The sequence below is a fragment of the Mauremys reevesii genome, linkage group 11 (assembly GCF_016161935.1).
Source record: "Mauremys reevesii isolate NIE-2019 linkage group 11, ASM1616193v1, whole genome shotgun sequence".
Lineage (NCBI taxonomy): Eukaryota > Metazoa > Chordata > Testudines > Geoemydidae > Mauremys > Mauremys reevesii.
The window spans coordinates 37,224,510-37,242,608 of NC_052633.1; the positions used below are offsets into that span (position 1 = coordinate 37,224,510).

The 18,099-nt window shown below is 41.5% G+C and overlaps 1 protein-coding gene and 1 long non-coding RNA gene across 6 annotated transcripts in view; one reads left to right on the top strand and one right to left on the bottom strand.

The window, feature by feature from the left end:
- GPR155 (G protein-coupled receptor 155) overlaps nucleotides 1–11,357 on the top strand; it is a 48,689-nt gene extending 37,332 nt beyond the window's left edge. For 4 of the 5 annotated variants that reach the window (XM_039495540.1, XM_039495539.1, XM_039495537.1 and 1 more), the window contains 5 exons: nucleotides 1,604–1,737; nucleotides 3,610–3,705; nucleotides 4,954–5,018; nucleotides 5,782–5,919; nucleotides 9,246–11,357. In XM_039495540.1, coding sequence (XP_039351474.1) covers nucleotides 1,604–1,737; nucleotides 3,610–3,705; nucleotides 4,954–5,018; nucleotides 5,782–5,919; nucleotides 9,246–9,468 — 656 coding nt within the window. In that variant the 3' untranslated portion in view covers nucleotides 9,469–11,357. Of the gene's footprint in view, nucleotides 1–1,603; nucleotides 1,738–3,609; nucleotides 3,706–4,953; nucleotides 5,019–5,781; nucleotides 5,920–9,192 lie in introns of all 5 variants that reach the window. The other variant, XM_039495541.1, reaches the window with a different exon arrangement.
- Nucleotides 11,358–12,790: 1,433 nt separating this feature from the next.
- Nucleotides 12,791–15,166, bottom strand: LOC120375013. The gene is made up of 2 exons (XR_005586396.1): nucleotides 14,240–15,166; nucleotides 12,791–13,825 (listed from the first exon to the last, which is right to left on the bottom strand). It is a non-coding gene; the product is annotated as an uncharacterized LOC120375013 (long non-coding RNA).
- Between the last annotated feature and the right edge of the window lie 2,933 nt (nucleotides 15,167–18,099).

An 18,099-nucleotide genomic window follows, 5' to 3' on the forward strand; every position in this document is an offset into this window, starting at 1 on the left:
TGCCCTCATATGGAACATTCCCTTTCAAGTATTTGGAGTTTGGGCAAGTAAGTGTTTGAGGGGTCCCAAAGAGCCATGGAAATTGAAGAACAGTTCACAATGAACTTTCTGCACCCTGCGAGAACCCTTGGTCCAGCCCATGCACACCTTTTCTTCTCAACAGCCATCAAAGTGATCATGCACACTGCAGCCTTCCTTAGCTGCACACTTTACAGGCAACTCCATTCCATACGTACTGCATGCACAACATGTAACTTTCAACAGGTCCGAACTCTTTGGAACCCAAACCATTTCTCACCGCAACACTTAATCAGGTCTCCTCAGTGAGGGCTATTTCCACACAGTTTATCCCCAGTCACTTAGGCTGTAGAGCCATTGGAACAAATGTCACACGGATGTGGGGGGGTTTTGGTAAATGTGTGTGTGGCCTTTTTCATTCCTACCCCCAAATGGCTGAACCTTATTTGCTCAAATCAAGCAGAGATGATTTCAGCCTGATAGGGGTTACAATGGAAACACTCATGTAACCTTAATTACAGCAGCTGATCATGCTTCCCAGTTTTACCGAACTGCAGTGACACATATCCTGTTTTGTGTGTAGTACATATTAATGTCCTCTTTATGCAGTTCTTTTGTTGCCATCTAGTGGCAAGTACAGAGAACTTTTTAATAACCACCTGTAATTTGCAGTTTGAAACAAAAGGAATATCCATTCAGTAAGGGTATTTATAGCTGTCTTTAATGATGTGGGGTTATGGGAACATCAATGAGAGTTGAGGGTGGTCAGCACTTCACAGAATTGTATGCTAACAGAACTGTGTAGTGTTTTGATACTGGAAGAAACAGGAAGAAATTAACTGATTAATCTGTAGCTCAACGAGGCTAGGATATACAGCAAGTTAGAAATGACAGTGTTTTTCTAATACTTTCACTATACTGGAAATTCATTGTCGGATTAAAAACTTGTTCTGCAAAACTGTTCATTTTTTTAGTACTGCCAGGAACAGTTTCTCAGAGCTAACCACTACTAAACTTTTCACTAGTGTAGAGCTGTAATTTAGGCAGCAAAAGTTTTTGTTTTGTAAGGTTTTCTTGGTTAGGGAGAAAGTAACTATCTCCTCCACAAATCAACCGGTCCGCTTTGGGACAGCTGTCTGAACAATTTATAGTTAAAGCTAACATTAAAATTTCCCTTTTTGTGCATGCAGCCTCAGCACAGAAATTAAAATTGATATTATACGTGCAAATTCTGGAAGTAGTAGTAATGTAGTTTGTGCATGGACTTGGAGCCAGGAACTCCTGAGTTGTTCAAGACTACAGTGTGTGTCAACAATGATTAAATCAGTCATTTCAGCTCTGAATAATGCGTAGGTCCCAAACATGAAGAAAGCTGTGTGTGTGGACATTCCTGGTGTTCACTTCCTCCTCCCATCTCTCCCCAATACTTCCTCCTCCTCATTGCTTCTAAAGGATTGTTGTAAGATTGTGGCTTTTGCCTGAGTGTTGTACAAGCTGTCTAGTACACTCCTTGACAGCAGGGTCAGAATGGTCAGACTGTTTAAGTTAAAAGGCCTAATTATAAATTCTGGTTAATGTTTTGCAGCAAATCAGTGTGAGAGTCAGTGCAGTTCTGAAAACTGCCTATTGGCACAGGAAGAACAACGTCTGCAGAGTGGAGACAAACAACTGGCTAGACACGTGTTGCTGTGTTTACTTCTCATTGTGGGCCTGTTTGCTGTAAATATTTCCTCTTTCTGACATTGATTAGATCAGTGGTTTGTGACACTTTTTCATGAAACCTTTTTCAGGCAGACCAGTAAAAAGCTTGTAGTTCCCCATTTTTCTGGGTCAACGTCAATTCAGTCTGCACTATATTAAATGAATGTGTGTGTCTCAGTTCTGGCCCTCATTAGAAGAGTACATCACAAAAAGAATTGCGCTAACTCTGTACCGTTAACACTGCAGATGGTAGTGAACAAGTCAGGGCTGACAACAGGATGGGGAGGGACAAAATTTGACTTCTCATTGGTCTGCCAATTCATCAAACTTTTTTCAGGGATCTCTTTCTTCACTACACAATAGTCAGCTTTTTAAAAGTGCAGTAGTTCTTTGAAAAGGGGCTACCTAAAAATGGCTCCTTCTTGCTTAACAGATCTGTGCGGATTCAGAATTCAGGTTGCTTTAGCGATGACAAATACGATGGTGATGAACATGGTATAAGAACCTGTATAAAATAAAACAGAAAAATCTATTTGTGCTGTTTTATATTAGCACTGTGGACTCCACACAGCCACCCAGTAAGCTGGACTCTATTCCTTTGCTGTATCATCAACAGAATTATTTACTACCTTCCAGTTAGAGCCAATCAGTGACTCCTGTGAGATGTTGAAGACCCCAGACTGTTTGCTGGAGTGTAACTAAGTCAACATTTGACCTTCAGAAACTCTATTGCTGGTGGTGATGCAGAAGAAGGAAACAACCCAGTTTGACTTTCAGAGCCCAAGTAGAGTTTGTAGGGCTGACAAAAAACATACATTTTTACTTGTAAAAAGTATATATTTGATAAAGAAACTAAGAGGAATTAGTGAACCCCACAGTGCCATTATTAGTCAGAGCAGAACTGCTTTTTAACTAGGTCAGTGGTTCTCAAAGTTCATTGCACTGCGACCCCCTTCTGACAATTAAAATTACTGCACAACCCCGTGCGGGGAGGGGGGGACCGAGGCCTTTGCCGGTCCAAGCCCTGCCGCTCTGGGCTTCAGGGGGGCCTATAACCTGAGCCTCACTTCCCTAGGCAGTGGGGCTCGTGCTTTGGCTTTGGCCCTTGGCAGTGGGACTCAGGCTTCAGCCCCGGCCTCAGCACGTCTAACGCCAGCCTTGGCACCCCATTAAAATGAGGTCACAACCCACAGTTTCAGAACCGCTGAACTAGGTCATTGGAAGCAAGTTTTCCTTTTTTCCAAATATCGTATATCAGACATTTCAAATAATTATAAATACATTTTTGTGGTGGCCCATAAGATAAAGAGGTACCTGAAATTTTGGCCCCAGTTTTATCTATAAATCAATTATCAGATTTTTAGTTGCAGAAACTATTAAATGAACTATGAGCCCCTTGCTACTCAAATTATTTCACTTTTATGCCCACATAAGCTACCATTTGTTTTTCCAGATTATGTTCAGCTGAAGTGCATACCAGCACCATTTCAGCTGCTATTGAGCTTCCATAAAAACAAGAAGCAATGTAGAAAATGCTGGTGTTCAGCTCAGTAGGAATGTTTGCTTTCTGCCTTATGAAATATTGTAGATTTGCTACTTATTGATTACCTAAGTATGCATGGAGGTTAACATAAAAGAACAAGGTCCTCCTTTGTTTAGGGTATTAGAGGTGCAGGCCCTCAGCAGTGATGGTACATTTCACCCTTAATCGATCAGAATATGTGGGTCCCATTTACAGCTACTGAACCTCACAAGGAATGTAGCAGGTTACTTGTCAGTGACTGTTTTTGTTCTAGATGACTTATTGCATAAAGAGAATAAATGAGGGTTTTTTGGTATCTTCTGTGAAGAAGAGAGAATTTTCTAACACTCAATTTATATTTTTAACAGAATCTGTCCAGCTGTTTGTGGTGGTTGTTCAACCAAGAACCTGGAAGGCTCTACGTGGAATTGCAGTTCTTTTGTGCTGTATTTAATTTTGGTCAGGTACTTAGCATTGTTTCCTTTGAAATCACTTATTTCTCTTGGCTGCTGACTCTGTTAGCTTCCATCTTTGCATGTTTTGGTAGCAGACAGCACTCTTGTGTTGGCTGAAGTCCCTCTGCTATGCTAAAACCTCCAATTTCTGTGATGCTTTACTTTCAGTGTTTTGGCTTCTGTGTACCCGAGAGTCTTTTCAACGGCACAGTGTTTTATGGACATTAGAGGGTGATTTACACTGGAACAAATGGCAGCGAGGTTCTCAAGGCCTGTTGAAAGTCAAAGGGAGCTAGGCCTTGTCTACAGTGGAAGGTTGCCCCAGTCTAACTTCAGGTGTGACTTCACACCAATCTAGTTAAATGGGGCAAAAAGCTGTGTAGCCACGCTCCTATTTCAGTATAACGGTGGCTTATTTCAGTTTGGTTAAACCTGTTCCTAGTCATCTTAAACTAGCACACAAATTGAAGAATTTTCCTTTGACAGACAAATTCTTCTTTCCAGCCATCTTTGATAATTTGCTGTCACAAATCAGTATATCCTTATGTCACACTTCATCACCTTGGGTGAGATTCTGATGCCACATGTGCTGGAATGTGGCATCATTGAATGTATTGAGAACATGTAATAGGCTGATAAGAAAGGAGTCAGGTCAGTGTATGTGTATACGCACACAGACATCTTGGTAATCAGCAGTGATAGGAAAGAACATGCTGAGACTTTCAGTGGAGGGTTGATAAAATGTGAGGTGTATCAAGTTTTCTAGAAAGGGGCAGTGATTCATTTCAACAGGTCACTTATCCAATTTTCTTTGGCTGCCTACCATGGCATTTTCTGCTTCACAGGTTGTTCCTGTTTGCAAGTTTTGTATGATGGGCAAGTGTTCCAGAAGTAAATTGCTATCAACTTATTCTCTTTATTTTAGCTGGTCTTATCATGCAGATAGCTCTGGAAGGATGTTGTTGTGTTTGTAGTAGCAGATGAGATGTCGATCTACGTGAATAAATTTACCAGACCCCTTGCTGGAGAAGTTCTTTGACAGCCTATTGCATACCTGCCTCTGTCTCTTTAGGTCCAAAATTTAAAGGATCCTTAATCCTATTTATTCTTTGAAATAGTGTCCAAGCCACAAAATTCAATCCTGATGGTACTAAATTCAGTGGATTATTTTAATTTTCTTTTCTTTCCTGGGTCTGAAATAATGTCATTTCTAGGTTTATAATACTGATATTTTTCTGTGTTGTGGTTTTTTTCCAGGGCTTCATATCCTTTGGTATTTTTGGTTTGGATAAACATTTAATCATTCTGCCATTCAAAAGAAGGTAAATCCAATCTTTCAACACTTACTTAGGCAGATTTAATGCTAAGGATAACTATTAATAATGTTATTGGTCTTTTAAACCTCTACGTCCATCGCTGCTCCTACCTCCTTTTCTGCCCATGCGCCTTCCAGGGTGCCTCTCCTGAATTCCCCTTTGGTATTAGATTGGCACGGACACATGCAGTGAGCTGCACTCTTCTGGCCATGCCCTAATGTCACTGCTGCTGGCTAATCAGAGTCAGTGGGTGCCAAACTGAAAATCTGGTGGGACATAAAAGCTCAGCTGAAACTACATTTAAACCTTAGCTTGCAAATGAGCTCTTGCTGCTAGTACAAGTGAAACTGCCAAAGCCACTGCTGCTTCCCCAAACACAGGGAAGCTGAATATGCCACTTATGTGAGGAAGTTGGGACTCCCAAGTCCCACACTGCCCCAAGATGTGGGAAGAACTTAGGTTGTGGCTGGAGCTTGGGAGAGGAGAGGCAACCCTAAATTGCACAGGGTCCAGGCAGTTCTGAATCATGGAGGTATACCTAGTTCCTTGCCTCCACTCTGCCTTAGCTAGAATCAAGCTTTTGAGTGTTCAAAGGCCAACAGTATATGGGCTAGGAAGTTCTATCATGGGTAGCTAGTGTATGCACTATATTATAACAGAATTGGTGACAGAAATGGTGGAGAATTTTCCCCTGAGTTCTATAATATTTTTCCAGCTTTCATTTTAAATTGCCAGTTCTTTGTTGAATTCTTGGTTAATTATTTTTCAGGTTTGAATTCCTCTGGGGTAGTAGAGAAGAAGCAGAACAATCAGAGTCTTCTGTACCTGAGGAAATCAGGATGACATGTCAACAGTTTGTTCATTATCACAGAGATGTCTGTGTCAGAAGCATTGTCAAAGACAGAAGGTGGGGCTCTGTTCCTTTACAGAGGTTCATTTAAGGTGCAGTAAACTGTTCAGAGATCACAGGCTGGGAATAATAAGATAGCACTTCCATTAGTGTTTACAGCCATGGCAAATGTCTTCAAACTGCAGTATACATCAATGTGAAAGATGAGTATTTAGCAGCTTGTTTAGTTAACTTGTCTTCAATGGAAACATCAAACCTCATTTTGTTGTGACTAAAAGTATTTGCATGAGAAAAAGCTTTGGAGGTCTCTAATCCTGCATCCTATACTTACATGCATTTGCTATGGCTACGCCTCTAAAGACTGCTCATGTGATTCTGGATTTGTAGGTCCTTATCCCTTACAAGTTCATTCTTGTTGCTTATTCTTCATATGAAGTTATAATCATCTTGTGATGTCACACAAGCTTTCAGAAACAAATCGATGCCCCAAACTGTGTTTGAGGTAGAAGGTGGGGGAGAAGGAGCAGCAGAAGTAGAATGGCTTAAAAATATTTGTTTTGCAAATACCCATGATATAAAGAAAAGGCAGGAATGACTTTTCTAATCAGAATGCTTCAGATTTCCCCATGATGTGTGAGTAATTCTTTAAAGAAGGATTGAAGTAAGGCAATCTGAGACATTTACCCAGGGTATAATCTGGACTAATGAACAGCTCTGTCACCTCAGTTCTTCAATCTGGAGTCCTTTTTACACGGCTTTGCTGTGAGAGCAACCACTCCTGGTCTGCTCTCTCACAGCCTCCAGCATGTAACTTACTCTCAGCTATAGTGTATGAGTGCTATAGCCAGCCACTTGTGAATTACACTACAGAGCAACACCAGCAAATTCCCAGTCCCAGAGTTTCCCCAGAAATATAGGTCTTGTCCTGCCCAGCGCTCTCCTGGACAATACAGGCTCATAGGAAGTTTGTTGTTTTATTAATAGAAAATGATATGCACAAATCCTGTTATCCCAAATACCTCACTGGTTTAGGTAAAACAATAAAACAAATTTATTAACTACAAAAAGAGAGATTTTTCAGTGACTATACCTCATTACTTGTAAAAGTCAGAATTGGTTACATGAAAATAAAAGTACAACACAACTAATGCTTAACTTAACAAGCTAAAGTAAATTCAAAGCAAAGGTCTGTCTCACCACATGGTTCAGCAGTCTTAATGGCTGAATTCCTTTCAGTCAGGATCCTTCCCCCAGTCCAGTGCTGCTTCCTTTGTTCTTCAAGTGTTGTCGATGCCATGGATAGAGAGAAAGGGAGAGATCATTTGGGGTGTCTTCTTGTAGTTTTTTCTCTTCTTTGAGAATCATTTCCAGCTGTGGTTCAGGAGTCAGAAAGTCTGCGTGTATGGGAACACCAAGCTGTTTCTTTGTCAAGATGTAGACTTTTCACTCTCGTCTTTTTCCTGCCAAAGAATGGCCTCTTAACCAGATGATGATCCATTTGATTTTGTAGACACCTGACTGAAGCATTGGCTAGGTTTTGTCTCTGGAAAACTGGTTTCTGATGGCTCCCCAGATTTGGAACACGTTTTAATAATATCATACAGTAGAATCTTAGAACTTTACACACAATGTTGCCATACACATTTTACCAGGACAATAATGGTCAGCAAATTGAGTTTTCAAATGATACCTCGCAAGGCATATTTTGTAAGAAATTTATCATAATCTTGTAAAAGGAGTGAACATAAGGGGTACAGACATCACACAGTTCATGTAGCAGGCTTCCTATCACACAAGCAAATATGGCACATCAGGAAGTATTTTTACAAAGTAGATGGGGTGCACTTTGTACATACATGGTGCATGGCATAAGCACTGACTCTGTGCTCAGCCCTGGAGCACCCATGGGGAAAAAATGGTGGGTACTGAGCACCCACCAGAAGCCCCCATCAGTACTTCCCCCTCCTCCCAGTGCCTCCTGCCTGCCAGCGGGCACCGCTGATCAGCACCCATCCATGCCACCCGTCCATCGCGATCAGCTGTTTTGTGGCTTGCAGGAGGCTCTGGGGGAGAGGAGAGGAGCGAGAATGTAGCACACTCGGGGAGGGGGTGAATGGGGCAGGAAAACGGTAGAAAGGGGGTGGCCTTAAGGGAAGGGGTGGAGTGGGGGCTGGGGTAGAGGCAGGGTTTGAGCACCCCCTGGCACAATGAAAAGTCGGGGCCTGTGGTGCATGGCATTTATCCCCCCTACTATTTCTTTGCTTTTATAGTTTTTCATTTGAGAATTAATCAGACTTAAAGAGTGAAACATAAGCTTGCACATATATTTTTGGGTCTCTGTATTTAAAAAATACCAATTTCTGATATCAAATATTTGTATTGCATTTTATATTTGAATATTATATACTGTGCAGCATTTCTTTCCCACCTTATTTCCATTTGTGAGAATGTGTGCAATCCCTCTATCCCTTATTTAAATATTCATATAATTTCTCCTTAATTTAATAATACTGTATCTAATATCCTACTATTATGATTTTGGTTCTTTGTTTAGTTGCTCCACTAATATAAGCTAATATTTGCTCTCATTTTTACTGCTTGTTTTAATTAAAATATAAAGAAGTTCCTTGGTTGTTGCTGTCTTGTGTAACTGTTAATCATCTTTGTTTGCTCAAACTTCAGAAACCCTGCAGCTAGGTTCCATAGAGTAGATTTTAGATAACCAGAAATATTCATTACCACAGGTAAATTTCTGAGTGAAAGTTTCCTACTACTGACTAGAAAATACTAGTAGTATTGCCTCATCACTAAGTCAAAAAAGCAAAACAAAACACTTCCGTCTTGCATCAGTGTCATATTGTTCTCAATTGTTCCCTCTAGTAAATAAAGATTCAGTAAGTAGTCAAATTAAATGACTTATCTACAATATACACAATTATTCAGTGGCTATTTAAACTTGAAGAAAAGGTGAGCATTAAAGTGCAGCCCAAGTACCTAATGCTTCTGGCATTTTACATTTAATTAAATCAGGTATTTTGTTACAGAAGTGGTCATGCTAATGAATACATTTGAAGTAAGTATCCAATAATTTGTACGTGTACGTGTGTTGTTGTAGGATTGCTATGTAGGTCCTATAAAGTTTTTTTTTTTACAGGCATAACAGAACTTTGCATGCATTTTGCTTTTCATTGAGGTGTTTAGGAAAAGGTAATGAAATGTGCATGCCCTTAACATACAGAATTAATAGGTTCTCTTCTAACATACTTTTAACTATCATGCTGTCTTTCCTTGTTTCCCCATATTTTTTCCTTGCCTTCCCCCATCATGCAGTGGTGATAGCAGATTTACAGAACATATGGGTGAATCATTCCTTTGACATACAGGTGTGGTGCAAAGACGTCGACTGGCATCTTCTTTGGCTGTGAGCTGGTGAACTGGCTTATCCAAGTTGGCCTTGCATCTGACCGTGGTGAAGCTGTGATGTACGGAGACAGACTGGCAAAAGGAGGAGTCATCCAGCATATTACCAACGAATTTGAATTTCAGGATGAGTACCTGTACTACCGTTTTATTCGTAAGAGATCCACAATGACCGAAAGCCACTAAACTGGGCATGTATTCAGCAAAGGGTGAGTTTGTCCTCCTCACCTGCCCTTACCACTGAAATCTAAAGCATTTTCTTTCTTATGCAAATTATTGAATTGGGTGTTTCTCACTTGTAATGCAGATGAAATCTGGTGGTTCTTGTTCCACCTAAAGAAAATGTGTAGTAAATGGCCTGCTTTGAATGCTTACTAATGAAAAAATCTTTTATTTAATTATTTTAAGTAATGTAACTGTAAAACAAAGTAAGACGCTCACAGTTCAGTGATTTTTCCAATTTGAACGTAAGCAATATAAAACGATTCCCCACCCCCAATAAAACTGCACTTAGCTGCTGATGGCACATAAAAAACTTTAAAACATTCTATATTAAGAATATTTCCTTCTCCTGGTGAAATCCTGAGCTCCCATTTAAGTTAATGGGAGTTTTTCCTTTGACTTAATGGGACCAGGATTCCCCCCCGCCACCCCTGTTACTTAGGACCCTTGCATAAAACCAGGAACTTTATGTTCAAATTTTTACCTCTCAGTTTATGCTGCTTATTCCTCCCTTGAAGAGACAGTTCTCTGTTTGTGATTATGTTAATTGCTGTGAAGATGATCACGATGTTAAGGAATTAGAACTGAGAAATGAGCAGATGAACAATTAACAAAGATCCTGGTTTTATACAAGTTTACCAAGTCTTAAAGAGATGTTTTTAAAAAAACAAAGAAACCAAACAAAACCCTAGAAACATCACAGAATATAATGAATTCTAAGTAGTTTGTTTTCCAAAGATTTTCTCTTAGGCGTTAAGTAACTCTGCAAAGACAGAGTAATTAGCAAATTACACCTTCATCTTGAAACCCTAGAAGCTATTGCAACTCTTGGTGGGGTGGTAGATATTTAGTACCTCTCCAAATCAAACCCAAAACTTTGAACAAAGCATAAAACCTCTAAACTAGATGTAATGACTTTAAAATGCATGATCCAAAGAATCCTTGTTGAACTTCTGAATTTGGTTTTAGAATATCTAAGTATCTGAAAATTACATTATCTTTATCAAAGCTTTATTTCATGGATACAAGATAATCAAATTCTAGTAAACCCCAGTAACCTCCCTAAAATGTTCAAATAGTTACTCGAATATTGTATGTTATACTCATATCTAACTTGAATGTACTGCAAGGAGAGTTTGAGTCCATGTTTTCTATAATAATTTGAAATGGCTAAAGCAGAACCCTGGAGTATGGAATAGCCCTTTTTACTGCCCTTTTAAAACTGCAACAAGAGCGCTAAATTGTTGCCATAAAATTTCTAATCACTAGTGTAATTGGAAAAAAAACGGAACAAAATCTGCTTTGTTTCCTCATCTGGAGTAGCTACATGTATAGAGCAATTTCCCTCAGCCCCCCCCCCCCCTTTTTTTTTTTAAAGACACAGATTTTACTTTTTATGTGGCCATTATCTGCTAGTAGTAAGAATAAAGTCGTTTTAACAGGATAAACCGCAATACAAGGAGAAGTGACTTTACAGTAGCTACAATGTGGATGTTGCACCACATGCATGCAAGACTGACACTGAGAAAGCAATTCCTTTTTGCTGTCAAATATATAGTCTTATTGCACGTTAGTTTGCTGTGTGCATTGATGCAGACGGTGTCCTACTGTATGCTATACAAACTGATATTTTCTTTTTCCACAACAAAGAAACTGACATTTGTAACAGGTGGTGGATTAGCATAATCCATGAGTGAAATGGATGGCGTAATTTTGTTACACTGCAACAGCTGAAAACAGCTGTGTCAAGCTATTTTGGATGAATTATAGATGTGTGTGTTTTAAGAGTAGAAGCAGTTAATATCTCTGGCTTCTGAATGTTGCTACTTCTCAATAAATCTATAGTTATTTTATCTTGTGGTTCTGAATTTTTATGTATTGTAATTTTATGGGTTACCTCAAGAGGCCAAACACTTTAGGAAATACTTTCATCTCTTTGTGAGGGACTTCTCTTCCTAACACTAGAGACTTGAGAATCCTAATTTTTGCCATCTTTTAATTTCCCCAATGCTGCTCTTCAATTGGCTGGAGGGCTTACTGTTGAAAGAACTCAATTAAGTGGAGACTACTGTTCTCTTCTCCTACCTGAGTTAATGAGGCGGCCAATCTAGCTGTGAAATATTTTAAGTGACTCAACTCCCGTTAATTGGCTTCCTAAATTTGGTGAGTTCTCCATTCAAGAAATTGGCCTGTTTAAAGTACTGAATATGCCCATTATCAGCTTAATAACATGGCGTCTGTTGGTCTCTTTTGTATTTAAGGTTAGTTAATTATAGGTGAACATCAGCTTTGGCAGTATCCGTATATAATCTGGCAGAAGTTTGTCCAAATTGCAGAAGGATAATTCAAATACTCTGTAGAACGAAGCACTGAGCTCTCACTTCTTCAGATGCAAAGAAAAAGTTAGGTTTTTTTTACCCACGAAAGCCTATGCCCAAATAAATCTGTTAGTCTTTAAGGTGCCACCAGACTCCTTGTTGTTTTTGTGGATACAGACTAACACGGCTACCCCGATACCTAACTTTTTCTTGTATGTTTCTAGCCCTTTCCAAAGGAAGCAGTGGAGAAATAGAGCATTTGTACTAGGTTTCACAATAGAAAAATATTAGATAATGTTTTTCAGTGAATCGTTTGTAAACAATCTTCCTCCCTGAATGTTTGAAAGTTGAGTGTGGGGGGGCAGGGGTCTCTAAACAAAATATGTGCAGAGGTTGCCCTCTACAGGACACTTTAGCTTTCAGTTTAATATAGTTCCTTCTCTCCTTCCCTTATATTTTGGCCAGAGTCTTGTCTGAAAGAACTAAATCCCAGGGTGCATGACAGAAAAATATAGTAATATCCATCAGTTGACCCACTCCAGAATCTAGCACACCATCTACACTACATATCACTTTAGGCCAGGAAAGGGAAAGTGTTATAGAAACTACAGGGGAATAGCCAAAATGTCACTGCCATGTTGGAATCTAGGCTGCGCACATAACGGGACATCCACACTCATTATGAGCAGGTAGTAAGGTAGTCCAATTTATGACTTGGTGTAATGTAGTGATGAATCAAGCACTATCATGTAGAAAAGTACAGTTCTTACTTCACAATCCTACCCACCACAGTCTTGGTGACTAAGGCTTGAGCTAAGTTCTGACCCAACAGCTTCTTTCAGTACCTGAGTTTTAACACGAAGCTGTCCATTTGAGTGCCCTTCTCGAAGGTGTGACAAGATCACCGCTCAAAGTGGTACGACTGCCAAATGGCTCGCTGTCGAAAACACATTCAGTAGGAGCTGAGGTGGAACATAGCAAATCACTTTATTAAAAAAAATCCTCTTGACAGTTTATGAACACTCTTTGTATTACTGAAGCTTCAGGAAATCTTGTGGGGGGTTCTAAGTGTTTGCTAGCACAGACACAGAGGAGTCACGGTCACCTTAATCAAACTTCTACAAAAAATGTTTTACCTGCTGGCATTATTTGTAACGCCTCTGATCGCTAAACCTAAAAGTCTGCATGTAAAACTTATCTTTTTAGTTTGCTTTGTATACTCCACTCAGTTTCAATTTCATCTTTTGTTTGTGGACTATTTCACATAGTGATGGAAAGGATACAGTTTACAAAAGAGTAACCCTGGATTTGTAAAACTACAAATCATCAAGATGTCTCAATGGCAGGTGGAATATCTGAAATAACTTAGTCATCTTTATGTAGTCCATTTCAAGAACTATCACTTTGATGGGGGCAGGGGTGATACAGAGTTGCTAAAATTCTGTAGCTCTTTTTATATGAAATCAAGAATCCAGTATGTAGTTGTTATACAAAGGTGAGGACTCTAAGGCCTTGTCTATACAGCCAAGTTTTTTTCGACAAAAGGCAAGAGTGTGTGTGTGTGTGTCAGTAAAACAAGGGTAAGATGATGCACCCAATACTTCAGTCTGTTAACATTACTAGTGTGTGATAAAACAAACCAGTATAGAGCCATTGGAGGGAGAGGTAACCTACTTCTAGGACCGGTATGCATTGTACATCGGATGTAGCCCCTACACAGAGAAAAGCATCTACAAAACTATTGTAAGGCTTTCTGGAGGGTCTGTCATAGCTAGAATCCTGATCACAATTTTAAACCGTCTATTTAATTTTTAGGATTATAAAAAGTGTGTTGATCACTTCCAAAAGCTTCTTGCCATGGAAGTGGTGTTATTTCAAATACTTTACATTGTGGGGGAAGGTTCAAGAGCCTCCCCACTTGGCAGGTGGTATTCACGGTAGCTGTAGGATACGAGGGTTTCCTCTGCTTGTATTTTTCATGCCTCTGCTAGTGGGTGTTCCTCCTAACACAAAGAAATATTACAAGAATGTTTTCTCACAGTATTTTGCTGACTAAAGTAGGTATTTGTTGCTAAATAATTAGATGTTAGTCTATCTCGATGCAATTGAAAGTGTGGCCTGCACTCTATTTCTATTACACAGGCTTAGTTATAGGCACAGAAAAGCAACAGTTTTAAATGGAGAAAATATACAAATAGGTAAAGTTCTTCAAATTTATCCAGGAAAACTGTTTGTTTTTTTTAAAAATACTTGTATAAATTTATCTCTGATTTCTATGCTAATACTGATTGCGGTTACTAACCAGTTACAGAAAATTTAAACTGATTTTTAGTATGCCAGTAATATCAACAGTTATTTTATACATTCTATACTTCAGATACTTTTAAGTACTTTTCTCCTTTACCAGTCTACCTTACCTTTTGCTTGATTCTGTATGAATGAAGTCAGAATCCTGCATCTGTACTTCCAGTCTCTTGCCAAGAATATGAAGGTAATGTTACAAATTCATCATGACTTTAATACAGGATCAAGGATTTAGCTTTGTTGAAATAAATCTTTAATAAATTAGCAGCTCTGGCAAGACAAGTTACGAATAACAAGGTGTTCATCTAAAGAAGAAAAGTTTGAAGAGTCTCTATTTAAAACTGTCATGCTGTAAGAGTATGCACACTTCAGATCTTTAAATACTCAGACCTATTATTCATTGTTCTTGTGTTTTTTAAACAGGCAATGATTCAATAAAAAGATGATGAAAAACAATCCAGTGCTGTCTTGAAAAATGCACTAGCAAAATTCATTTCAAAGTAATCAGAGAGTAGTACATAAAACCAAAACACTTCTTTCTAACTAAAGGTTAGCAAATGTATAAGGATGTTAAGCTTAAATGTTTTGTGGTAACTGGCAGGACATTTTGTATTGCTAAGATACCAAACACTCATTACCTTAAAGCAACTTGAAAGTCTAAGCTATATTAACATATTTCAGTACAACTTACTTATTGTAAAGCTGAAGCTGTAATTTGGTTTTAAAATGGCAGATTACTTTAGGCACACTCAGACTCAATGTGTTAATTTGAAGGTTAACTTGTCATCCATAATTGTGGAAGTGGCAATGCAACTGTAAAGTACATGTATCCTATTAGAGTAATACTAGATTGAGCGATAGTCTATCCTACTGTACAACTGTCATGAAAACTTATTGCTGACAGTAAAATATTTTTCTTAGTGTTGCAATTGTACAACTGGAGGATTATTAATAGAGTTAAAATAAGTATTGGTGCTGTGACATTTGTTTTACAGGAATAAAATAATCTCAAAGGATAATGATGCATAATAGTGGCTTCTCCATTTGCTCTTATCCTTAATGTAAACATAATAATACGACGAGTCGAATTTGTTCACATTCACGGCCCACAAATCCCAACTGCACTGCACTGTGCTATCACAAATTTCGGGAGAAGCCCCCAATTGAAGCAATGCATGGTGTTTCAAATGAATGCATGCTCCCCCCAATGTGCTGCCCATTCCGACAATCCCGCCACCCCAATCTCTGCTGGGGAAAACCCGCCGCGGAAATCTGCTCGCGCTCTGGCTGGTTACAACAGCAGCTCGCGCCTCTCTCTGCTGGCGGCTGGAAATCGCAGCCGCTGGACGCCCACCATTATGGCCATGGTCGCGCCCTCGACGCCGGTTGCCACTTCTTCCAATGCACCAACTGAGAGGCCACGCAGGGAGGTCAGCAGGGCGAGACCAGATGAAAGAGAGTGGCAGCGGGGGCCGCGGCTCGGAGTGGAGGGCATGGTGGGGTCACCTAAGTGGCCGGGAGTTGCTGGGGATGGTGGGGACAGGCCAAGGGCTGGAGGCAACGGGTGGAGACGGGCCTAGAAGCAAGGATTCTGGAACTTTGCTGGGACTCACTTGCTGTTCAGCCTGCTGCAGACAGGATGCTGGACTTTTCAGCTGAACTGTGTGACTTGCTGTCCCAAGTGACCCGCGCCAGCACCTGACTGTGACAGCAGCCTGGCCATAGCGCAGAGACACCTGGCACGCCAGACAGCCACACCACTGCGCGCCACTTCAGCCCACGTACAAGACTTTGAGCAACTGCTCTCGCAAGCAGTGCATGGGCAAAAATGTCGCAGCTGCTCCAGGCGGATTGCTGTCTGGCATCAAGCAAAAGAATCACTGGCGGTGCACCCATGGGAGATGTCAAACATGGGCTAGATGGATTCCCCGCATCACGGCCATGGCACCAACCCATCCCAAAGCCTGGGTGGGGTTGCCAGGCCAGAGGTCTACATTAACATGCAAGACCAACCAGGGTGGGGGAGGGGGCAAGGTTCATGACGCGCTGGTGGGCAGGCTCTCTGCGCTGTTTGTTCTGGAACTAGGAACTCTTTTCTGTTTAGACGCGGTGACGTCTGTTCTTGGCGCGTTACTTCAGGAACTCTGGGCGGGCAGGCGATAACCCACAGGGATGCTCTCTGACAGTGATCGCCTAATGCCGCTGGAAGGAAAGCTCGGCCCTGGCTCATCGCTGGACCACTCTGGTGAAACTCTTGAGCAACCCTCTTAAGGTGGGAGAGGTGGTGACGGCGTGTGAAAAAGGACATCAGCCCTTACTGACTATGGGCGTCCGGTGGATTGGCTAACCCGTGATATCAATCTGCTGTGAACGCGAGCCTTGCTGCCTGCTGTGCTTGCTCCACAATCTCTGTGCAGCTTGCTGGCTGAGGCTTGCTGAGCTGTGAGGTGGAGGCTGCCGAGAGGCTGCTGCAGACATTGCTGTGCAAGAGCACTGAGTGAATGGACGAGCAAGTCTCTGCTGGGCCAGACACCTGCTGCGGTAAGAGCAGAGGGACTGTGACCTGATCATGTCAGTTTGATTGTAAGAGATCATAAACTAAGTTTTTACCATTTCCCACTTCCCTTTAATAATAATTTTTGTTTTATGTTTTCATTTTTTTTCTTTAACTTTTACAAGTTTTTTTTTCTATTAATACTGTGTTTTGTATTAATAATATGGGGTTGCTGGATAAGCGGTGCAGGGATGGGTGGGGGGGCAGGGGCTGTGGTGTGGGAGGGGGAGGGGTGACGGCTGTGGGGGTGGTTTGGGGTGAGGGTGGGGGTGGGGAAGGGTGAGGTGGCTTTGGCTGGGGTGGGGCTTGTGAGGGGGGGGTGGGGGAAGGGAGGATGGTGACTGGCGGAAGCCTGCAGGTGAAGGCGGGCCTGCCTTACATGCTGGGGATACACCAGCATGAAGGGCCCTGCACACCATAACCACACAACAGATACCAGCCTACACCACACTGAACACAACTGTCCTGTGTGACCGTGACTGCCCACTGTGTGTGCCCTGCAGTGCTGCCTGCAAGTCTGCAGTGCAGCAGGTGACACTATGCAAAACACACTGACCAACAGAACACACCAGAACAACAGAACAGAACAGGAACACAAGAAACGTGCAACAACAGTTTGTAACAACAAACCGCTTTAATTTTGAATAACTGGTTGGGGGTAAACCGCTTAGTAGTTGGACACTGTTGAGGTTGTAAAACAGCTTGTTAGGGTTTTACAATTTGTAGCTTACACTCACACAGTGGTATCGGTGTGAGGGACAGTTCTCACTGCCTCACTGCGAGTGGGACAGTCACTCTGGCGTTGGGGTTGGAGGGGTGCAGGGGACAGGTGAGGGGGCGGTTGCAGATGCACTGCTTGGGCAGAACGGGCGGTTGCAGTCTTGCAGAAGCTCTACAAGGCATTAGAGCAAGCAGCGCAGCCCAGCTCTCCTCCTGCGCTCCTGTCGCCTGCTGGTCTTCCTGCCCAGGTGTATCCTCTGCGCTGCTCACAGGTGCTCCCCGCTCTGCTCTGCTCCTCCTCTGCCTCCTCTGGAGCCTGCCTGGCCCTTCCTGTCTCATGTGTTGCCCTTTTCTTTTTCTTTGTCTTTCTAATGCAGCCTTCTTCTAGCAGGGGGCCTGGAGGGAGCTGGGGGGGAGTCGGGGAAGGAGCCTGTGTGTGTGATGTGAAAAGTAGGTGATTAGAACACAGTACCTACAACAAACACAGTTCACAGTTGAAAAACAACAAAGTGAACAAACTCAGTCTCACTAGGAATCAAGTCTAGAGAGAAAGACCACTCAGAGAGTCTCTCGCACGCGATCTCAGCTGGAGAGCGAGGAGAGAGAGAGCGCACAAGCGCAGAGAGACAGCTGCATCCCTACAGACACAAGCCAGTAGTCCTTAGCAGTTAGTGCCTAGCTCCTTTGCTGGAGGCAGTG